The sequence below is a fragment of the Crassostrea angulata genome, chromosome 2, assembly GCF_025612915.1.
Source record: "Crassostrea angulata isolate pt1a10 chromosome 2, ASM2561291v2, whole genome shotgun sequence".
Lineage (NCBI taxonomy): Eukaryota > Metazoa > Mollusca > Bivalvia > Ostreida > Ostreidae > Magallana > Magallana angulata.
In genome coordinates, this window is record NC_069112.1 from 44,902,135 (window position 1) to 44,927,121 (window position 24,987).

At 31.9% G+C, this 24,987-nt stretch overlaps 2 protein-coding genes across 2 annotated transcripts in view; both read right to left on the reverse strand.

The window, feature by feature from the left end:
* LOC128174390 (NKG2-A/NKG2-B type II integral membrane protein-like) overlaps positions 1 to 2,700 on the reverse strand; it is a 7,789-nt gene extending 5,089 nt beyond the window's left edge. The window contains exons 1-3 of the mRNA XM_052839953.1: positions 2,590 to 2,700; positions 1,330 to 1,434; positions 530 to 680 (exon numbers count right to left, since the gene is read on the reverse strand). Of these exons, the coding sequence (XP_052695913.1) occupies positions 530 to 680; positions 1,330 to 1,434; positions 2,590 to 2,700 (367 nt within the window). The remainder of the gene's footprint in view (positions 1 to 529; positions 681 to 1,329; positions 1,435 to 2,589) is intronic.
* Positions 2,701 to 11,858: 9,158 nt separating this feature from the next.
* On the reverse strand, positions 11,859 to 18,969 carry LOC128171307 (uncharacterized). The gene is made up of 4 exons (XM_052837074.1): positions 18,811 to 18,969; positions 18,518 to 18,580; positions 14,050 to 14,112; positions 11,859 to 13,463 (listed from the first exon to the last, which is right to left on the reverse strand). Exons 1-4 carry the CDS (start codon positions 18,959 to 18,961, stop codon positions 12,235 to 12,237), a joined length of 1,506 nt encoding a protein of 501 aa, XP_052693034.1. The 5' UTR covers positions 18,962 to 18,969; the 3' UTR covers positions 11,859 to 12,234.
* Between the last annotated feature and the right edge of the window lie 6,018 nt (positions 18,970 to 24,987).

The following is a 24,987-nucleotide window of genomic DNA, read 5'->3' on the forward strand; positions in this document are numbered from 1 at the left end:
AAATATCCATAGTCAGTTTTGTATGATATACGTTTAGCTAAACTGTGTTTAAGTGTTATCAACAAGTATTTTCGTAGTATAACTACATACGAAGATGTAGTAGTAGGCTAAGTAAGTTATCAATAAGGTATATTTATGCACTTTATTTCCCTATCCTTACATTATGAACTGCCTTGATTCTTTTAATTTTATAAATTTTGATATACTGTACCATTTGCAAAGTGTCAATAAAAAATGATATACATTTTGTATTCATGTTTTTTTTCATAGAGAAGTAATTTTATGAAATAAAAAAAATAGTATACGCTTTATTCAATAACAGTAAATTTGGTAAAGAAAAAGAAATATTTCAATTTTCAATTCTACAGTATATATTAAATAAATAAACTAAAGCAAATTTGCACTGAAGATCAAAACTAGAATTTAAACTACTGTTATAACGTGTATATAGTTTTTTGGATATTAAATAATGAACGTTTTAATTCGTTAATCAAACCAAAACAAAGATAAAAAAAAATGTTATACGTACCATCATTATTGTGTTTATTTTGCTCGTGATATAACATGGTTGACACAACAGCTACTCCAATGCAGGAAACGATCAGGTAAGTAAAAAGTATCAAAATCGCCACATACAACTTTATTTTGGAATTCTTTTGTTTGCCCTCCAGTTCTGTTGACTAGAAATAAACCGTACCATTTATTGTCATTAAAAGAAATAATTAATGAACATCTTTAATATATATATAAACCCTTATGATTTTTTCAAGGGTGTAAACAAAGACACGATTACTATAATTATATATAATTGATAATTATGTATATTTACTGTAGATAGGTGAAGGACAAAATTATGTTATGTTTTTTAAAAAAAGGTCCAATGATCACTAGCCAGATACACGTACCACTGCAGCTCAAAAATTCTGACAGGGGATAGTACCTTAGCCGGCCAGTCTTCAGCAAAATCAATGGATGACATGCATATTGTTCTCATACCACAGGTACTAATGATGAATTTATAAAAGTATCCGACCAAATTCTTAATAATCTCTTAATTTTAAATAGCCAAAGCATGTAAGACACATCCATGAACCGCATGCAAAAGTCAACAGGTTTATTATATAGATAATTAACTTACTCAATGTAAGAACTATTCAAATTTACAATTTTATCAAGGCATGTTAAATTAATAGTCTTAGGTGAATGCTGTATTGACATTATACATAAAACAAGTATGCTGGACTAAATATAGTATGTATGTGATACTATATATGAAAAAGAAGATTAACTTTTAAAAGTATAAATTAAAATCAACACCAATTACCGTACCTGGGATCCTTTGTAAATGTATGTGTTGTTTGAATCATTGTTTGGGTCTACTAAATCTCTCCAGCGTCCTGAAGTTCTAGTCACTTGAACGAAACGATCTGTAGACTTTAAATTATAAAGTGATACCATAATTAAAACTCTCATGCAAAAAACTCGCACTTCAAAGGTAATAAATACGATATAGTTACATTGTGACACACAAATATCGCTTTTCATTATATGTATAATATAAAAAGCCAGTAAAGAGTGATAAATCTTAATTTATATCATAATGCTTGTGTGAAAGAACGTAATTACTGATTGTTGATAAGTTATATTTTTTATATTTAGTCGCGCAATAAATAAGGAATCATTCTTTTAGTATTATGAGGTGATAATTTCGGTAGGGGCGTGATCAAATCCAATAAAGCCCGAAGGGCTTTATGATAGATTTGATCACACCCCGACCGAAATTATCATCTCATAATATTCAAAGAATGATTCCTTATTACTTATATTTATATAATTTTAAGCCATCGTACGATTATATATTTAAATATTAATAAGCAAAACCCGCTAGCGCCTCGATTTGGCGTCATTTGTATTATGGGTTATATAGTACAATATCGATACGTAGTGTTATCACAGGCAAAGACACTGGAAAATGTAAATATTATAAAATATGATATAGTTTTGAGGGTTTTTGTGAATATTTAATATAAAATTTGTTTTAAACTTGCATAGAACTAATTGTCTTTCTAAAATAGAGTTTCTATGATACATACATTTCAACATCGAACATACATTGCTTCAGTATTTGATATCTTGATCAAAACCATGATTCAAAACAATGATGAAAATATACGCAAATATGTTTCATAAATAGATAAGACTTGATATTGTTAGCTTGGTTTTGAATTGTTGTGTTTTTTTTCTTAATTTTTTTTCTTTAATGCCCCTTTCTTTCGATCAATTCCGACATTATTCACATGAAGGTAGATTTACCATAATTAAAATAAGGGGATTGGGAATAACGCATAAACAAATATAAATTCAAAGAACTGGGGCCAGAGCAAACTTATTTTTTAAAACATCTCATTTGTATCACTGATAACCCTTCAATAAACTTTTGCATCGTATCGGTCTTCTTTAATTTTATTTACGTTCTAAAATTGTATCCTGATTTCCTGAATGGCCAAATACTTTAAAAAACTGACACATGCTTAATTTCAATAAATAAGAACAATACATCTTTGAACAGACACTCGCTGGTACATGTACCTCTGGTTTTAGTTGAAATTCTGAAGTTAGATCCTTGCTAAACCGTGGTAACCCATATCCGCTAAAATAGTTCATTTTATATGTGAGTTTCTGAAAAAAAAACAATAGCATACATTTATGTTGCAATTCATATACGGTATGAAAATCGTTTTTCATAACACAACCTTTCATATAAACCAAAGATGTATAATCGAGAATCAAAACGACCAAAAACAAATTATTGTTAGCTTTTAGTTGCAAATGAAAGATACATACCCGTCTTTGCTTTTCCAAAAACCGCTGATTTTGAACTGAAGGTTAGGAAAGCATTTATTTATATAAATAAGTTTAATATGCTTGAAATAATTACTTCACATTTCAACAGTTTACATAGCTATTTATTAAAGGCAAAGTGCAATTTCTTTTTCAAATATATATGAGGTTTATTAACAGTTTAATAGTGCTACATTATTATAAAAAACAAAACTTTAAGATAACAACTCGATTCGTAATTTTTTATACACTTTGTAATAGAATGGTTTAAATGTCACTTCTGAATTCAAAATCCACTGATATTCCCAAAAATTGACTCACATTGTCTGACATCCACTGTATATTCACTGTACCCTACTGTAAATCCACTGTACACCCACTGTACAGAGCCACTGTACCACACTGTATCCCACTGTACCCCACTGTACAGAGCCACTGTACTCCACTGAACAGCACTGTACCTACCCACTGACCAGCACTGTACCTCACTGTACACCACTGTACGGGGCACTGAACAGCACTGTACCCCACTGTACACCACTGTACAGGGTACTGACAAACACTGTACACAACTGTAACCCACTGTACCTATGTTTTTATAAGTTATTGATATGTTTGAACAATGAATTGAATATTTACTTTATTTGAGACCAAAATCTGGATTTGTTTTGATTCTTTCCTATTGCTTACAAGAGAGAAAATGGGCTTCCATTTCTTTAAGTTCATATATAATGACATGCGCGGTCAGGGAAAAGACAGGGATATCATCGATTTCTCGGGGAGCTTAGACATATTTTGGATAGTTGTACAATGTAAGTTTTATAAAATTGAATTATCTTCTGACCCCCCCCCCCCCCCCCCCCGATCCTCCGATCCGTGCATGTATTAAAAACTCAGAATCCAGTTAATATCATACAAAATATAGCAACTCATCCAATTAAAAGGGGGAAGTATTTATATATATATTTCAATACTAATGTTTTAGTAACTAAATATTTAGAGGGTTTTTTTTTTTTACAATGAATTTAATTTTATCAATATTATCAAAAAATAGTATTAGTTTACATGTTACATTAAAGTTTTAAAATTCAGAAAATTTAAAACAATGTATTACAATTTATAGAAAAAAAAATCCACTATATTGCTCAGCATACTGATTTTTTTTTTCAAAAGAGAGCAGATAACCAACTGGTCTGGACTTTAAAATGTCTTTGAAGTTTTACTTCACAGGAAGATCAGTGAGGCAGTGTCTGTGTATAGTATACATACTTTCAGTAGATCAAAAGGTGTGAGTGTAGCAATATTCAATCTTGTAAATTGTCAGTCTGACACCTTGTTCAAGATATTATGCAATTCCCTTATAGGGGTATATGTGATCTTGAGAGTATTAAATCCAGTTGAAATATGTATTTTTAAAAATATAACATTAATGAATAAACAAAATTATCTTTATATTCATCATTTTAGACGCGTTTTTTATCATTTAAATCAAGTCGGATATTAAACATGTTAAATATTTATAAATCCTCCCCTCTCCCCCAGCAGTCGCTGATATCAAAATAAGTACATTGTATAGTGTTAAATTAAAAATGGAATGTGGTGAAAACGTACACTGTTCAAATAATATTTCACTCTGTTACGGTACTTTAAATTATATACTTTTGAATTTTAACACTGTTCGTTATCACCACATGTCATACATCTACATGTACATTCTCTTGCACGGCTAAGAATGTTGTCATGATATAGTTACATAGTTTTAATAAGAAAAAAATATATCGACATCTCTCTCTCTCTCTCTCTCTCTCTCTCTTATGTTGTAACTATCTTCCCAAATGTTTATGGACCAAGGTCACGAAGGCATAAACACCCCCTGCATCACAATTTAATTGTAGCATCTCTTCAATTATAAACGACATTTCATTTAATAGGCAAACATATTTATTTTCTCCTACCGTAATAGGTAAATTGTGTACAGGTCGGATAAATGAGAAAAATATTTTTATTATTCAGTAATTGAAAATACGCAACTTATATTTGAATCATGTTTAATGTTTGTGACCTAATAAATTCCACAAAGATGAATGAGCATGCATCCCAAATCATGCGTATAAAATTTTCTTTTTAAAACAAACTTATGAGCTATAAAAACTGTATTTACTGGTTATACAGACAGTTGGAACTTGTTGCACGAAAACGTCACTCCATTGAGAACGAACTCCATTAGTTGTCATCGTATAATGGCTGCCTTTACATTCAACATTCTAACTGATCGTGTGGTTTTTTTAACACAATTATATTTGTTAAAATTAACGTCTTAATCAATGTCGATTGCTAAACACAATGTACCGAGTTAAATTTGGGGGGGGGGCAGAATTACATGTAGTTTACCAACTTTTGCTTTACACACTTAGAGAAAATCCGGACGACACGTAATCGCTTCATGTTGTCTTTAGAACAATAAGATAATCAAACAAAGACCAATTCTGACTAATCATTTATATCTTGTGTAATATTTGCTTCCTGTGTATAGTGATTATCAGCGTTCACGACTGCATGCGGGTAGACTTCCAGCCCCGGAGGCTTTCACACCTCTAGAAATTAAGCCTCCCCCCCCTCACCTGAGATTTACCACCCGGTAAAAATGTTCGGCCTTTAAATTGATTTTTCGTTTTTTTATCTTTATTTACTGAAACCAGTATATTGGTATATTGTATCATAGCAAACAGGATAATTTCTCTCTCTCTCTCCATGCTAACGTACAAATATTTCAGTATTTGAATAAAGTACCACCGGTAACATGTGTAGTTATGTTGACAGCGGCTAATTGTACTTGTTGGCATAAAAATGATTTCTAGTTACGGGATAATGTCCATGGATTCAAATAATTTGAATTGAAGTTCGTTATTGAATGATTGTCATTTAAATTCTTAATGAATGAAAGTCAACGCTAAAAAGTAATTTTTAATATCGACGATGCATGTATTGTCTCCTTCTTTGTGTATGTCTACAGATAAAAATCTTTTGTCTGTCTTGGAACAATGAAAAACTCGGAACAAACAGAAAAAGGCGCAGACTATACACACGACCGGCTGACTGCGTCGAGGTGTGAAAACTGACCACCTGTGTATATGTGCTGTAGCCTAGGTATAAATAGATGTAAACGTCGGGGAAATACACTGTTAAAACAAAAATCTGAATTTTCACTTTTGATTAAAAAAACCATTACGGTTGCCGGGTGCCTTAGGATCATAATTATTTAGAATCTGTCTTAAAAGATTTTTTTATTTACTTACAATTAGGTCGACTTGCATCTAATGCTTACAAAAGTGGGATTTATTATATCTATTTAAAAGTTATTCCACACCGAGGTCAAAAATAAACAAAAATGCATAAAAGATTAATTCTATTAACATAATATTCATGCTTAACATGAATCGTTTCGACATAGCACAGTACTGCAAGGGGTGTCAATTTGCAAGTGGATGAGGAAAAAAAGGGGGGATGTATTTTCTGTACTACATTTTATTTTTCGACTTAAAGTTTGCAGATTTTTTTTTGGAACCCAGGAGTTAATTGGCAGAGATAAACTCGAGACTTAAGAAAATAATCGGTATGTAAAAGAAGCAGATTAATAGACAATCAATTTCTTACCCCAATCGATTTCTGATTAATCTCTCTCTCTCTCATGAATTTACTAGTGCTAAAAATTGAGGCCCGGAGTTAGAAAGAAATAAGCACCTTAAAATTCCCCTACGGCATCACAACCACCAGTTCCAGCATAGATTTTATAATGAACTTTTCTACGACTACATATGATACCAATACAATATTCAGAAAGTGATATACATGCAAGGGGTTTTGCAATTAATAGACAATCAATTTCTTACCCTAATCGATTTCTGATTAATCTCTCTCTCTCTCTCTCTCTCTCTCTCTCTCTCTGTTTAAAATTTAAAATGCATTCTGCATTATATGTTATTTTGCAAAATTAAAACCCAACATTTGCAATGAAATTTTAAATATAATTTTAATCAAAAGAAATCAACATATGAGCTCGAAACTCGCCCGCTTTCTTCAAAATGTACCTGTGTAGTCAAGCGCGCAGTCATGATACACGGACATGTGTACACGAACAAGCATGAATATATTTTGTGGATTCAGTGTTTAATTGACTGTTTTTCAGTGGGTTAAAGCGACTCATGAGACACAGGGAATTAGGAACCCGATCATTTAAACAAGGGCTTGTCGTATATCATCAATAAGGAATGATAATGTACCTTGCTGGTTGGCGGGGGGGGGGGGGGTATTTTCCATTGACTGGCAGAATAAACATATTGACATGCACTTTTTTGATAATCAGATTCAACATGTAACATTCATAACTTTCACCTGATAGCTATGGGCATTATCATAATTTTGTGACCGTAACATTCAATAACAATAGACGTTAATAAATAAAACATACTAAATAGATTTAACGACCCGTTGCATTCTTCTGTCAGTTTGTATCTATGCATAATGTGAATGCTATATACAGCATAATAAAAATAAATATTGAAGAAAAAAAATATCCTGAAGATTTAAAAATCCGATTTTTTCTCAAATTAATAGTACAGTGGCGTACAGTGGGGCACAGTGATGGTCAGTGCCCGGTACAGTGGCGTACAGTGGGGTACAGTGGAAGTCAGTAGGACTGTACAGTGGTGTACAGTGGGATACAGTGTTGTTCAGTAGAAATGTACAGAGGGGTACAGTGGAAGTCAGTGAAATGTACAGTGAGGTACAGTTAATGTACAGTGGATGTCAGACAATGTCAGTCAATTTTTGGGAATATCAGTGGATTTTGAATTCAGTAGTGTGTGAAAGTGGTGTTTGAATCAAACTTGATAAAATATGTATATATATGTTTAATAAATTCTAAATTTAAATTAGATAATGCGGAGTTCCAGAGTGGGTTAGATATAAATAAGGCTAATATTAAAAAAATATCTTATTTAAAGTAGATAAAAAATATGGGCAGTTGGGTTTGGTTTTGGGGTTTTTTCTGGTTCTCAATTTTAAACAGGTAGACAAATAAATTGTTGTTTTTTCGAAAATGAATTTGTATTTTTTTGTAATTTACTAAATGATAAGTGTAAATAGATTCTATTATTGAGGATCTATACAGGTATATCTTAGGATCTAGTGGCTCTTTAAAAGCGCAGCTGCTGGATAAAGTGCCTGATAAGTTCAACTAAATATCTCTCTTTTTCATCGAAACCATTCAAGGACATCAGTCTACCCGCATTAGAATTATAAACTTTTAAATTTAATAATGTTCAGTTTAGAAGTGCACTTGAATAGGTTTAAATTGTGGTCAGAATATGTGACTTAACTAGCATATTTTCCTAAAATATTTATTTCATGTTTTTTTTTTCTTTTTAATAATCCCGATTTCCTAGGGTTAATCTAGAAAATAAACTCTTTTTATTTTTGGACAGTATGGTAATTTTTTGAAAACACTCTATAGTTTCACGTTTACCGCATACAATTCTAAATTTTTACCATTTGGATTTCTTTTTCCTTCAAATTTATTCGAATTGCTATTAAAATAAAAAAAATGAAAATAGTTTAAATATTGAACTTATAATTTTTTTTTTACCAAAGACCATACAAAAAGCAAACAAGTAAATACGTTCTTCTTTCTTTATTTTACATAAAACAAAGACTTATCCTTAGTAACTCGCAAAGTTTGCATAAACTGCTGCATAACCTATACTTTATTGTCCATTACCGAATCAAATGCAATCAATTTACGGAATGAATTAACATTATACGTGTATATTATTTATTTTCATGGTACAATGAATAAAAGGTATGCAGCTTTGACGCAGTGAAAAAGATCAAGCAGTCTAATAAAGAAAATCATTCGCGTCATGGAGCTATAACTCAAAAATTAGCATGTCAAATTACTTCGTTTCTTTAAACTATTGTTGTATCCCTCTTTTCAAACTGTAGCAACAAATGCGTACCGACCTGTTTACTCCATGTAACGACTTAATAAACGCCAGTCTGTATTTTGATTTTCAGTACTTAAAAAAAAAACACATCAAATTTCATGATTCAATGACCGAGCAACCATTCACTGTGGTTTTAAAAAAGAGCTTTAGATGTTGTGATATTATCCTTACTTTAAGAGTGTACACTTTATAAAGGGGTAGCCTTGTACTTTACATACTTTTTTGCAGAAAAAAATACTCAGACATAAGCACAATATTGATATGGAAATTTACATGTGTATGATTTAAGTAATAAATGTAGATGGTTTTCAATAGGAGCAATTTTGCAAGAACACCTCCAGTCGGCGGACATGTTTTATGCTGATATACCAAAATTCCTTCTCCTTAAACTAATTTAGACTAGTTATTTTGAAAATTGTAACGCAGAAAAACCGGTGTTTTATGATAAGTTTTGATTTTTTATGCCTCCTTAAACTTGCTTTTGTGTTAGTGTTTAGATTTGTCATGCATATCTCTGCCTTTCTCATTCAAAGTCGGTTGGTCAAAGAGGGCAAATAACAATTCTGCCCTACAACATGAGGCAATTCCTATAAAATATCGTCTATTGAAATCCAGCTTTCGTCCATTTTTCTTTTCCAATTCCAATTTTCTGTTTCATAAGCGAAATAATGACGGATTATTAACGGTAGAAATCAAATTTATGATGATAACACCTTTTTTACTCATTTCTGAAAACTTTCTACTTTTAAAAAAAAAAGAGAAAACCTAGCAGTACATGTACGTATTACCATTTAAAAGTTATACTTTTCTCAATTTTTATTTTTTGAACTAAGTACAATCGAACTAGTGTAATGATACACAAATGATATAAAAACATATTTCTTATGTCTTACCTATAAAAAGCGCACGAAATAAGCCTTTTTGCTTAAGAAGATAAGCATACCTGAAATTATTTTTTTCTCTCTTGGTCAACTTGAATTGAATTACATTGTTTATAGTTTCTTTCTGATAACCCCAAATCGTTGCTATTATTAGTAAGTACATGATATTTAGGAAATATCAGATTTTTATCCATATTTAGTAGCTACATACTCCATTATTACATAAACGATACATATGAAAACCCGCCGTCTGTAAGAGCAATTTGTATTTTCAATATACTTAACAAAACATTTTAATTAAAGGTTCAGAGCCCTTAAAAATAACACGAAATTTAAATAAAAATAACGCTATGAAATAAGTTTTTTTTCATTTTATCAATATCTCTGTTTTAAGGACTATTTTTACCATGACCATGACCACGTCACGTTATTTTCACCCCCTTCGTCGGTATTTGCAATCGTATACACCAAAGCAATTTTCCGTTACCCTGTTATTTGACCGTTATCTATTAGTTTACGATTAAGAAATTGTAATTTTAGAATAAAGGAGTTAGATTGTTGAGTTTTTCAATTCAGAAAATTGTCTGTATGAAAAAACAAATTTTATCATTACAACGAATTCGTAAATTGCGGGTCACCTAAGGCGTGTAAAGCGTGCGACAACCGTCTGAAATGTTTCATCAGAATTCCTTCCGAACCTTTTTATTAATAAAAAAAACAATATACAATGTATTATCATTTAATCAAAATTGTTATATCCTTAAAAAAACAAAACACCACCGTGCCGATACAATATTAAAAAGCACAATTCATCAACATGTTTATACAGTTAACAAAATATGACATTTATAGATAACACATTCCAATGAACTACAAGTGACACTATTAAGTTGTAATAAGCATGCATTTTTTTTTTCAAAGAATTAATTGTGTACAACTACCACTTATAGCTTTGGACATCAGCAAACTGGCTGAATCTGTCAATCAAACTTATGGTAATTAATTTCATAGGATATGGTCACGTGCCTCTTTCATATCCGTAAGTAGTAACGAATTGACTTAAAAGCAGTCGGAATTGGTATTTAATAGCACAATTTGAATGATTAGATATCCAACAATTAAAAAAAAGATTAAAGAATGAACTGTTCACTTTATTTTAAATGCCAGAGAAGAAAACTAATTGGAATCCCGATAAAAGAATATAATTAAAGTGATTATACACATAGTTAATTAACTTCCACAGTACAGACCAGAAAGTATGGAAAATGTTAACTATGACGTCACACAAAACAACAAGTCGTAAAAATGCTAAGAAATAAATGGGTACGAACATATTAAACTACATTAGAATTACCTCTGTGTTCAACTTTGTAGTCAAATAAGTCCAACAATATTAAAAATAAACAACTGACTGTTTGCGGTGCACTAGTAGATGTTACGTCATATGATAAATTTATTATTATTTAATTTGTGCATATTTTGTGTAGAGAGAGGCGCATCAATCAAGTTTTAACATGGGAAAATGCATATCATAAATGATGGAAGCATAATCTTCAATAGCTGCAGATCTGTAGTTCCCGGTTTAAGAAAATCGGATGCACGACATATGAGCTACAATGCATCCTATAGTAAAAAAAAAACCTGCAATTTATGTCGCACAAAACATGCGCTACTGTTGGTACAATTGAAATTCCAAAAGTATTATTTAAATATAAAAGGTACAAAGTTATCAATATATCCATTTTGTTTGACTAATTTGTAGAAGTAAATGTATACGTTGGTTTCTTGGGTTAATTTAATCGACAGATCATCGTTTTGAAATGTTAGGATGCCAACTAGTGTCTGTTACATGTACTACAACATCAGTTGGCAATTCAATGAAAACTAATTTCCGACATTTTTGATCGCTGGAATTCGTATGATTTACTGCAAAACAATTTCTTTAAAGCAAAATAAGTTTACTGTAATACTTCAATTTTATCAACAACAAAAAAGAACAGCATTTTTACATTTCATGTGAAATACACTTTAAACAAATATAGATATAAAAATAGAAGAGTTCTGTATGTATATAATTAAAATTAACAGCAGGAAAAACGCACTAGCATACTAAAAAAATACTAACAGTGTTTGGTTTTTCATAATAGTTAGTTATTTTTGTTCAGTTTAATTTAGTTTAGTTAAGTTTAATTTAGTTTAGTTAAGTCTTGTTTAGTTAAAGTAAGCAAAACAAGCTGGAATATCATTTGAAATGTAAACATAGCCAAAATACTACTTATCCACTCATGTGTTTTTTTTCTAATCTCAATAAGTAATATTCACGCAAATGTGCATAAAAATGCCTGTTCATATATTAATACACAAATGATACATAAAATGCATAGCTATTGCAACACAAAACATCAGCAACATAACCATTTAATATGTCAGCACAAGATTATATTGTCCTGTTTAACACTCGTATTTTTTCATTATTTTGTAGGAAGTAACATAAAGGAGCAGATAAGTTTTCATGGCAGCAAAAAATTTCCAGAAAAACTGTACGCTTCTGCTGTTTGTACCCCTGAAAAAAGCATTCCAAATTTTACACCGTCCAATGAAAACGCAGTAAGGACTCCCTCTACTACTCGTATTGATCTCACGCTATATTTGATTTTTCCAGCCAACACATTTCCCTCAAAAACGATATTGCATGGATATATTACCGTGCTATTGATGCGAATTAGATCTTTTGAGGATTCTTTAATCATAATAGTTACAAAGTTATTGACAAATCCACTGGGTACAACTACTTTGAAGTAGTTAAGATACTGGTTTATTCCTGGAATAATTGTCATTGATGGATCACTCAAATCTGAGGTTTTTGAAGGCAAACCGATCCCTGTTACTATTACAGGGTTTGAAGACGCAATGAAGCATATCTGATTGCTCGATATTTGGGTTTCGAAAAATTCAAGTTTGTTTAAAGTTAAAGTTTTATTTACAGATCCGATCATGTAAATAATGTCTGCTTTTTCTATTGCTGTAATGCGTATGATTGTTTCCCTGTCATTTGAACTTGGAGGAATTATGTAGGTTTTGTCCACATTGTCAGTTGGTGGTAATTGTGTTATTAAGTGATCGCAAAATCCCAAACCATGAAGTTGGTTACAATCGTTTCCTGAAAAGGCTGCTATAGGTAATGAGGATTCAATGACTGATCCAGTTAAATCTACCGAATGTTCAATTTGATAGGTTTCAAAACGATCGAGTGAAAACGAAAACACACCACCGTTGTGAAATACTTCTCCTTTGATAATAAGATTTTTTTTCATCTTAAACGTTATTGAAACTGTTGTGTTGTCTTTAATAGCTGCTACAGCTAGCTGACTTTTTTGACTTGGTGTTGTTGATATCACTATATATTTTGTTGAGAGTTTGTGTATTGGGATGTTGGCTGTGCTTCCAGCAGTCCGATCCCCATCGTCAAAACTAATGACATTTACATCCTCAGAAGTTTCAATTAAAACTGACTTTACTTCTTTCTTAAAGTAATTTAGTTCAAGAGCTGAGGGAAAAATTACACGGTGACTTAAATTGGCAACGATATTCCTTTCAATCTTATTTTTTATTGATGGGTCTAGACGAGAGGAGGTGGTGATGTTCAATTGGACGTCCTTTTCAGATGTGACGTACACACTTTTTGTTGTAGTGACTATATTTTTCATGAATAAAACTACAAACCCTTTTCCACTAGATCCTGCAAAATGAAATATAACTTTTTATTTTGTCTAATGACACTTTTCAAAACACATATATCAGTGAATTAAGATGCCTATGTTGCGCATACTAAATTAGTTCTTTAAAAAACCCTCATTTTATATAATTATCTTTATAAACAAAATACCGAAATTTTTATAACAGTCGACCACTATAGCCTTCTACCAACAGGGATGAATGTCCGACTAATAGAATCAGAATGTAGTAACAGTCGTGAAAATACAGTGCTTTTTACATTGCAAATATGTATTAGCTATTTTTATAAAGTCTTTATTATTTGCACAGTAGCTTTAAATATTGTCTATTATCTATTTATAGTGAAAGAGGCATCTTTAAAATAAAAATGTTAAATTTTATTTTCATATGTCATATTATAGTGTTACATTTGTTAATCAAGAAAATGAACAGCAATATTCAAATACACTCACCCCCCCCCCCCCACCACCACCACTACCCACACAAGACGTATGATCGATCACGCTTTCAACAATTTTAAGTTAGAAAAAGTTATGGGTGTATACGTGATGTTATAATATTATGAATTTAAATTATCATTTAAAATTTACCTTTAGTACCATTTGGACTGGGGTTTTGATAAATAGATCGCAAATCATGTGTTCCACATGTATCTGAGTTAAAAAAAAAAAGAAACCAATGCATTCAAAGAAACATTTTTCTTTTATCAATCTTTACAAAAATACCCTTCTTTGACGGTATTTTAAAGTTAATACTTCTAATAAAACTTTAAACAAATTGATTTAATATTCTTTAAATTAACTGTTCATTAGATTCACAAAAACACTTTTTCCTCAAATGACATTTGATAGAGAATGTACAAAAAGACCAATGAAATTTCGTCTGCTAAACAAACATTTTCTCGTAAATCATATCTCATTTTTTGAAAATAACAAAAATGTTAAATTCTGTTTATTTTCCTATTGTACATCCTCTTGTTGATAAGATAATCAATCAAATCAATTGATTAATTTGAAAGAACAAATGCTTTCAATACCAGTGATTATGATTAGGGACTGTCGTCTGTCCCAAGTTATTGCTTCCATCACTTTTCGATGATTTTTTAAATAAAAATACCCATACCCGTGAAAGAAGTACAGTTGAAATCGATGAAATGAAATATATCCAAAATATCTTCATTAACAAATTATTCCTTTTTTAGCTCACCTGAGCTGAAAGCTCAAGTGAGCTATTCTGATCACTTTTTGTCCGTCGTCCGTCTGTCCGTCCGTCTGTAAACTTTTTACATTTTGAACTTCTTCTCTAAAACCGTTTATCCAATTTCAACCAAATTTGGCACAAAGCTTCCTTATGGGAGGGCAAATATAAATTGCAGAAATAAAAGTCCGATCTGTATTCAAGGCGGAGAAAACCTTGAAACTGTAGAAAAAGAGGGGTTAAAAAAATCTTCTTCTCAAGAACTACTGATTCCAATTCAACGTAGTTTAGCATAAATTATCCTTATGGGAAGGAAAATATAAATTGCAAAAATTAAGGTCTAATTCTGTTTCAAATCTGAGTTATTACGAAAATAATAATAAAGGAAAGGCGTGTTTCAATCAGTTTAATAGCTTCGGATTCGGCATCCGGTAAAATTGGTAGACAAGACTTGGCCTGGGCAAATCAAAAGATTGACAGTTATTAATCTGCCAATCTCATTAAAATTTCAGGATATTTGATGGACCAGTATATTTGTATTTGCTGTAAATATTGCTGCAAAATAATGCGTATTTGGAATTGACGATTGCCGAGCTGCGCCGGCTTTTATTTTTTCACGGCCCGGGTTTGCGTACCCATTTTACCAAGACTCGTATTCCATACATTTAAAACGAGGTTCTTTGTTTAAAGCAGCCATGACATTACACGAAAAAGGGTCGATCTGACTATGATGAATTTGCTTGTTGTGCAACAGTTCGCGAATGAAGGGAAATTTTTGAAACATGCAAAATATATTGGTGCTGATTTTGTGAAGTAAATTGAGGCTAAATATTTCAATGCGTTGACAGTTTTCACACATGACGTTGGTGTTAGCTTGTTCTGATTTTCGTTTCGTTTTCATTATTTATGCTTTGTTACCTGGGAACTATCGTCTGTATTTCGTGATTTTTACGTATCAAATCAAACAGAGACATCGGTAAATCAAACAGTTAACTGTTTACCCGCGCAAATTAAGCAAAATCTGATGTATCAAAAAAGTACTGAAATACAATTCATTCTATCGGTAATTCGGCATTATATTTTGCGTAATGGTAGATTAATGCAAAAGGTTTTGTTGAGATGCTCTGCATTTTCTCGAGTTTTTTCAGTTTAAATAGAATTTGATATCGCTGTCGGAAATATGTAGGTATATACATGTACATGTATATATATGATTCATTTCGAAAAAAAATAAATTGTGTTCTTTTTTTGTTATAGTGCATGTTTCTTGTGTTTTAATTGTTTACAATTTCTATTTACTAACCATATTTGAGTGTTAAGCTTCGAATTATTAGCAAGATACAGAGATTTGCTCACAATTGTATGTTTGTACACAGATCTTAAAAACTAAAGATTAAAAAAGTAAAAAAATTGTCAATATTTATTAAGAAAATTTCAAAGTCTCTTCTTCCAGAAACCAACTTTTACAACTTATTGTATTGTAAACTTAACCTTTTTTAGCTCACCTGAGCCAAAGGCTCAAGTGAGCTTTTCTGATCACAATTTGTCCGTTGTCTGTCGTCGTCGTTGTTGTCGTCGTTGTTGTAAACTTTTCACATTTTCATCTTCTTCTCAAGAACCACTGAGCAGATTTCGACCAAATTTGGCACAAAGCACCACTAGGTGAAATGGATTCAAGTTTGTTCAAATGAAGTGCCCTCTTTAAAGAAGAGATAATTGAGAATTATTGAAAATTCGTTGGTATTTTTCAAAAATCTTCTTCTCAAAAACTATTCGGCCTGAAAAGCTTAAACTTGTGTGGAGGCATCATTAGGTAGTGTAGTTTAAGTTTGATCAAATCATGTCCCCCGGGGGTAGGGTTGGGCCACAATAGGGGGATCATGTTTTACATAGGAATATATAGAGAAAATCTTTAAAAATCTTCTTCTCAAAAACTTTTAAGCCAGAACAGCTCAAATTAAAATGGAAGCATCCTCAGGTAGTGTAGATTCAAGTTTGTTCAAATCATAGTTCCCATGGGTAGGGTGGGGCCACAATAGGGGGATCATGTTTTACATAGGAATATATAGAGAAAATCTTTAAAAATCTTCTTCTCAAAAACTTTTAAGCCAGAACAGCTCAAATTAAAATGGAAGCATCCTCAGGTAGTATAGATTCAAGTTTGTTCAAATCATAGTTCCCATGGGTAGGGTTGGGCCACAATTGGGGGATCAAGTTTTATATAGGAATATATAGAGAAAATCTTTAAATATGTTCTTCTCAAAAATATTTGGCCAAGAAAGCTCAAATTGGCATGTAACCATCCTTAGGAAGTGTAGATTCAAGTTTGTTCAAATCATGGTCCCTGGGGGTAGGGCGGGGTCACAATGGGGGATGAATTTTTATAGATAGAGAAAATCTTTAAAAGTCTTCTTCTCAAAACTATTAGGCAAGGAGAGACCAAATATGAGTGGAAGCATCCCTAGATCATATATATTCAAGTTTGTTTAAATAATAGTCATGGGGTAAGGTGAGGCCACAATGGGGATGAAATTTTACTTAGGAATATATAGAGAAAATTTTAAAAATCTTCTTTTTAAAGACTTTTTGGCCAGATAGGGTTTAAACTTATGTAGAGGCATCCTCGGGTAGTGTAAAATCAAGTTTGCAAAATCACAGTCCCTAGTGGAAGGACCGGACCGTGATGGCGGTTTGTATTTTTACATAGGAATATAAAAAGCAATCTTTAAAAGTATTCTGGGAAAGTGTTCGGTTCAAAACTCAGTACTTAGTGTGAAAGCAAAGGTTATGCAGATTTAAGTTTGATGAAACCATGATTCCCTAGAGAAAAATGGGGCCATGAAATGGGGGGGGGGTTATATAGGAATGGAGAAAAATCTTCTTACAGGTTCAACAACAAAAGGGGCTTGGTATTTACCAAAACATAAGAGGTTGATAAAAATTGGCAGATTTTCAAATTTTTTTAAGCAAGATCTACTGTACTCAGTTGTCAAGATATTTTGATACTGTAATGCTAATTTGATCAGAATTAAGGCAATTGATGCTCAGGTGAGCAATGTGGCCCCTGGGCCTCTTGTACTCATGAAAGTTTAAAGGAACGAAACCAAATTTCTTATGGAGATTCATAATTGGAAATATTTATATCTTTTCTCCATTCGGAAGTACTTTGGACACCTCGCGTAATTTTTCAACGGTATCATCCGAACTTATTAATGGCTGATACAATGCAAAATCCCCGTAGACTTCCTATTTTGAGATGTGTATTGAAACCTGAAGCTGTAAAGGGGGCGTTAGAAAACAGATAATCTGGAGAGTTTTCATATTAGTGGATGAACGTAGTTTGAGCACAAAGGTATTTATTATTATCGAAATATCAAGGGAAAAGTGGTGGAATCGAAAACTCGGGACAGAGTATAGCCAACACTCAAAGGTCACAACCACTTATAGATGTAGCAAGGGTCATAATATATGCATCATTAGGCATAATAACAACAGTGTTGTGCTGTGCATGTACATTGTGCTATGCGTAAAGAGTAGTCAGGGTTTGACACAGAGGGCACCCGCCTCCAGCTCGTACACTATGTATCAAACCCTGACTACTATTTAGACATAGTACATGCACAAAACAACATTATTATATAAATAGCAGACGATTAACGCCTCTAGAGTTTATAACATACGGTTAGGCAAATTTTGATTGAAAAAGAAAATTACTCAGGGAGGAAAGTGATACAGTTTCTACTATTCTTCTATAAGTTAACGATATTGATCATTTACACACCTTTCATTTTATAGCCGATTTACATACAGACAGTGACTTAGTCAGAATACTTAACTTTATCGGATGAAAACATATGTCACCTTTTGTCACTTCTAGTTCCTTTTGTAATCTTTCAAGCTCTTTTTCGTGGAAAAGCTCTCGTTCTGAGTAAACAAAATATGCTATTATAAACATAGAAATTTGTAGACAATATATAAAATTCATTGATAGTCAAGCAGTTTCAAGGTCTATTCTTTAAATTGACTAGGTTTTTGTTTTTTCTTGTATCAAAACAGTCAAACTATGTACACTACGCGAAATTTATCGCTGAAGAAACGATGATATATTGTTCTATAAGACAGCAGTTTTTAACCAGCATTTTTTATTTCCTTACCATATATTTGTTGGTAATATGAATTAGCCTCTGAGGCTTTCAGAGGATATTCCCGAGGGTGTTCATATAACGGTTGGCCATCAATTTTATCCATAGGTAGTATGAACACAGAAACTTGAAATACCACTAAACAAGATGTTGCTACGTCCATCGTTGTTCTTTAACTGGACAAAGAAAAAAAAAAAACTTTACAAACTTTGTAAAAAATGAATACGAAAAGTTTAATTATGCATACTGCCTCGTATCAACTGTGGCCATACCAAACAAACCCAAAATTTATTTTTTATCAAAACATTGTAGAATTCATAAGCACACGTAGTGGAATCCTAATTCCATGAATAACCTGAGATAAGATATAAAAGTGACTCGCCGTTAGGTGACGTAACGAATAGCCATATAAAACACTTCCTATTGAAAAATCAATCATTCTTCGAATTTGTGAGGGAGAAGACCTACTCCTTACAATTGTAAGGAAAACTAAAACAATGTAAATTCTACATGAATTCTACCATTTAATAATATCTAATTTATAACATAATTTTTTTTCTTGTTTCATTAAGACTAGTCTTCTGTTCATGATCTGAACAGATATATCAAATAAAAATGTTAATACATCAAATGCAATATTAAATGCAATGTAATACAGAATGTAATGGGAAGGGAAGGTGTGGATATTTTCATGCCTTATCTAAGGTTATTCATGAAATTAAGATTCCATTGCACACACCACATGTGCTTATGAAATCTACAAGTTTATTTCATAACCCTCGATATGATACTCAGTGTTCTTTCAAAACCCATGTACTTTTTAATACCGATTGTTAGAAAGCTGACTTGTGTATAGGTTTACAATAAATCTTAGCTAAAGTACTCTCTTTAGCCCAGTGCTTATTGCATAATATCTGATACTGACACTCCTGCAAAGTATGCTTTTGAAACTGAAGCCGACCTTGTAGAATGAGCTTTAAACTGATTTGTATTAATGCCAGCTTCAGTCATTATAGTTTTTAACCATTTAAAAACAGAGCTATTTGTAACTGGATGATGTGGTTTAACAAAACTTAATAACAACCAAGATCTGTATATGTTGTCTGAAAATTCTCTAAAGCTACTTGTTCTTTCTACGAGGATCTAATGCATTTGACAACACACAAAGAATCTGTGTCAAATGCATTAAACACAATTTATTGTAAAGGATTACCTGGTTTGCAAGTCATTTTAGGTTTAGAAATCTTAAATGAAACGCAAGTGTCAGAGTTTTACATAAACATTAAGTTCTGAGGCTCTACCAGCAGAGGTCAAAGCTAGCAAAGCAACTAATTTACAAAATAACTTTTTCAAGCCAATATTTTTGTTTGGGAGTGTAAAGAGAAAGCCACTTTTGAAAAAAGAATTTCTTTTTGTGGGTTTTCCTGAAACTTTCCATGCAGCTAAATATAGGTATTTGTTTGCGGTTAGGGGATGTTAACAAATTGGGATATGGTGGAAGAAGATCTGGGTCATGAATCAACATCTCTAACAGAAGAGGAAACCAAGGCTGAGCTTGCCAAACTGGTACGATCAGTAATACACAATCTATTTGTTCTATTCTTTTGTTTGATATACATTTGCTTATCTGAGTGAATAGAGGAAACATGTAAGCTTTCATTCCTTTCCAGGAGTGATAAAATGCATTTATCCCCATTGCCCATGAGTCTGCTCTCCTACTGAAATACTAAGGAAGCTAATGGTTAAGACGAGAGGCAAACAGGTCTACCTTGCACCCCTCAAAAGGCTCATGATCTGACTAAAAACTTTTTTTTCTACAAGTTTTCCTCAATATGGGGATCTGAATTCGAAATAACTGATGGCCTGATGGTTTAGCACAACTTTTTGGTTAGCTTTTTAAAGAGAACACTTGCCCATTAGGCCTTGCTCTTCGCCAGTCAAGGGTTTTCAGTACACTTCGATCCCCATAAACCCTTGGCGGATTTCATTACGAAAACTCGGTGACAAGCTTCGTTTTATTATTGAATGCAGCTGCGAGTAGCTGATTCAATCGCATTGCTGGTAAATATAAAATTCTGAAGAAAACACAAGTGTGATCTTTGGTCAAACATTCGGTGTTTTTAACAAGTTAAGACACAAGTTCTCGACAGTGCCTCCCCAATGATGGTCTAACCAGATCGCTTTTAAAAGCTGCATGTTTTACTGGGAATGAACAAAGTTGTATAAATTTTTCACTGCTAGCTCGCGTGATAGCATGGAAAGTAAACATGGCGAATGTCTATCCCGTTAGAATATCCATTGTACGTTCCTGCTTATGATTACCGCTTTTAAGGGTTTAATGAGCTGTTTTTAATTTAATTTCTTTGGTTCGCAATATTCACGACAACGATACGAGGTTTTATAGCATGAAAGCTTTCATATAAATCGGCGACTTTTTCACTCCCGGTACAGGTCCCTACAAAACACTATAACTAAAACATTCCGTGCCTTCCCTGGGTTAGAACTTAATTTGTATTTAATACCATCGTTAATTATGTTACGATATTCGGTTGTCAACATGTTATCAAGTTGTATTAATGACGTAGTGTGTGTATAACCTGTTGTTTAATTCGATTAAAATGTAAATGTGCAAAGGGCGCAACTCAAGTTGGTTTACGCAAATGGTTTATAGGAAGAAAAGTGGACCGAAAACCCTTGGCTAGCGAAGATGTAGGCCATGCAGCTTTTTACTTATATATTGATTCTGTGACAAAACTATATTTGGTGGTTTCGCTTCCTGTCATGACATATTGTTGTGAATAATCTGACTTATGTGATACATTTTCAGTAATTATTATTTTCAATATCATTCCCTTTTCTATTGCTTTTAATAGCAATCCAATTATTCCCTCACACGCAAAAATACTTTTGGGTATACTTGTTCCATACAAATACAATGCAAAGAACAGCGATGATTGCTTTTCTAGTGGATGTTATAAGAGGCATTTTTGGGGGAGTTGTCCATAGAAAAAATGTAAACATTGAAAAGAGAACAAAAATAGCAATAAACCTTTTGATATTTAAGTAAAAATACTTGATTCTAATACCATTGCCGCAAATGTTGTCACAGCACAGCTAACAAACGTATATATTATTCAACATACTTCAGATACATTCTTATCTGTACTTAAATATTGGACGTGAGCCATCCATTTTCAAGTAGACAGATACATACACTCCAATCTCAAGTGGTTTGAGTTAAAAAGTTATAAACAATCTTGGGTGTATACAAACGTGTAACATTCGGATAAGTCAGTGTTAAGAGTCTCTATTTAGATTCTGATTATAAAAATGCAGTTAAGCACTTGGCATTAAAACATCTAAATCATTTACTAAAAGTAGGTTGTTTTGACAAATACATAATAGGTCATCTTAATCAAATCGTACTCAGGGGTTTCTTCAAATTATCTCTTTTTTTTTTATCTTTTTTGTTTGTTTGTTTGTTTTTTTTTTAAGGATTAAGGGACCGAAAACTATCCCCGTCAGTCATCAGGATAGTAGCACTGTGTCCAACTACCTCTAATTTTTTTTTATTATCCATCTTTAAACATCATTCTGTTATTGTTAGAAATCAAGTGATTTTTTCAATGAAATAGTATTCACTTTAGTGTTTGTTGTCGGCGGCCGTTAAAAGAAACTCTGATTTAGTAAACTAACCTTTTTGGCATGAAGACTTGAAGAATTATGCTCATCTAGATTTTAAACACAATTTGTTTATATACTCTTCAAAGGCAACTAAATCTTCGTAAAATAATTTTTATGACATATTTCGCAAAATGACACGTAACTTAGATTTCATATTTTTCTCTTACTCCACTTCGAAGTTAAATAATTGGATTAGTTCTTATTTACATGCAACGTAATACACAACGTTTAATTATATCAGAAAACTCCACACATACGTTTTAAACCATTAAATGAATTCTTAAATGCTTATTCAGAAAAAAAAATGTTGTGTTTATGATTAAGTATGTCTTTGAATGTGTCAAGGATATATAAATGGCTTTTCCCTTTTAGTATGCACAAAATTGACAAAAAGTATGACAATACCCAACATACTTTAAAAAGTGATCTTGCCCAGTGTCAGAAGCATATGACTTCAAATATTTGACAACAGTCGCTAACATTCTTTGCTTTGTTGATATTTAACAAAAATCATGTTTCAGGGAGAATACAGAAAAAATACTGAGATTTCCATTAAAAAATGATCATATTTTTTTTATTATATCAACAACTGAATTATGGCAGCAGTTTAAATAAAAACGTGCTAATTACTGATCAATTTTAGATATTAACATTCTATAATGCACTTATGAAACTGGAGATAGCATTACATTATTTTTGTGATAGTGAACTACTGAACTTAAACACGTCTTGTATATGTTTTTATTTCAAACACTGTGTCTCTTTTTCGTTATGGGTGTTGAAAGAAAGAGACCATTTCTTTCTAAGGATTTGTACAATGATTGCTGGAAAGTTGCCGCAAATGATGTAACAGTACAGCCAACGAACGTAGAGATGATTCAGTAACTATTACATATTCTTAATTGTACTTAAATATTATACGTGAACTATCCATTTTCAAGATTACAAATGTGTACAATACAATCAGGAGTGGTTAGAATAAAATGAGTTTATAATAATCAACACAACCTTGGGTGTATACATATCTTCAACACTTGGATGAGTGTCAAAAGTCTACATTACGACTCTGAAGTGAAAAAAATGTAGCTAAGCACTTATTTAAAAAAAAAGTAATCAATTTACTAAAAATAGGTTGTTTTGACAAAACATAATTACTTCATCTTGATAAAACTCTTCAAACCATGTGTTTTCTTCTCTAATTGTTTTTAAAGCTCGTTGAAATATGAACCTCTCATATATCAGGAATGAACAAGCTGCAATAAACTAAAAAACCATGGTATCTAATTAATGATAAGTAAAATGTATTCAAAACTGAAAGATCTTTTTTGGGCGCTTATGAAACACAACTCTCACAGAAAACCAATGTGTTCTTATTTTAAAATTGAACAAGCCATTGCTGTTTCATTTCACCTAAATTCCATGTTGAAACAGCACTTTGAATATTTAAAAGAAAATTTTGCTATTTGTAAAAAGTATTTTCGTAAAAGCAAGCGTTTGTTCTGTTTTTTTTGTATGTTTTTTTTTCAAATTGAAAAAGTTGCCCTATTTGACCGATTAAAATATAAAAGTACCCATTAGACAATTGAATAGATTACTGTGGCACACACACAACACTTTAAAGTGTGGTTAACTGTTTTTGAAAAAAAGTTTGTCACACACATATTGCAAAAATCAAAACCTGTAGAATAGGCATATCGCTCATTAGAAGGAAATATGTTCTAATTCTAAATGTGTCAAACTACCTCTAAATTTTGTTTTTTTTCTACATTTTTAAACAACATTCTGTCATTGTTAGAAACAAGTTTTTTGAATTATTATTTTTTAAAATAAAACAGTACTCACTTTATTATTTGTTGTTGGCGGCCGTTAAAAGAAACTCTGATTAAAAAAAAAATCTCTCTTTTTCAGAATAAAGACTTGAAGACTTGTCTTTATCAACATTTTTAAGACAGTCTACATTCTCTTCAAGACAATTAAAACTTTGTAACATAATCTGTCATGTCATATAATTAGATGCAGCTGAATGATGTAGAATCAGATTGTTTGGAACGCCTACTTGCTTGACACTATTACTGTTCACCAAAGGGAGACAGAGAAGGAATATTATGTAACTTGGATTTCATTCAATCATCGCGATACATTGTGCCGTGCTCTAAATTCGTGTATAAAAAGAGATATACAAAATGTTATGGATGAGAAAGGCTTTCATGGGCGTGTACGATTATGAAAAAAGATGGTTGTGTTATTTAAGAAGAGGGTGATCCGGTACAAAAGGGCAAATCTCAAATATCAAAGAAGACAGACACATGAAACAGAAAAATTCAATGAGTCCAGGCTAAGAATTTGGCCTATATGATTTATATTATAAAACTAATGCTCAAACAGACAAACAAGGTATTCCGTTTCTTTTGAGACTTGTTTATGTGTATTTCATACGTGGACTATTTTTTTTCTTAAATACGATGTCGCCCCACTTGACCTATTACAGAATAACAGTTTTAATCA

What these genes read in the sequence shown, in the direction of transcription:
- LOC128171307 (XM_052837074.1), bottom strand. Translation starts at nt 18,961, where the DNA reads ATGGACGTAGCAACATCTTGTTTAGTGGTATTTCAAGTTTCTGTGTTC. An exon ending in ATATTACCAACAAATATATG is followed by an intron (nt 18,581 to 18,810) that starts GTAAGGAAATAA and finishes TTGTTTACTCAG; the next exon opens with AACGAGAGCTTTTCCACGAA. An exon ending in CAGTCCAAATGGTACTAAAG is followed by an intron (nt 13,464 to 14,049) that starts GTAAATTTTAAA and finishes TTCATTTTGCAG; the next exon opens with GATCTAGTGGAAAAGGGTTT.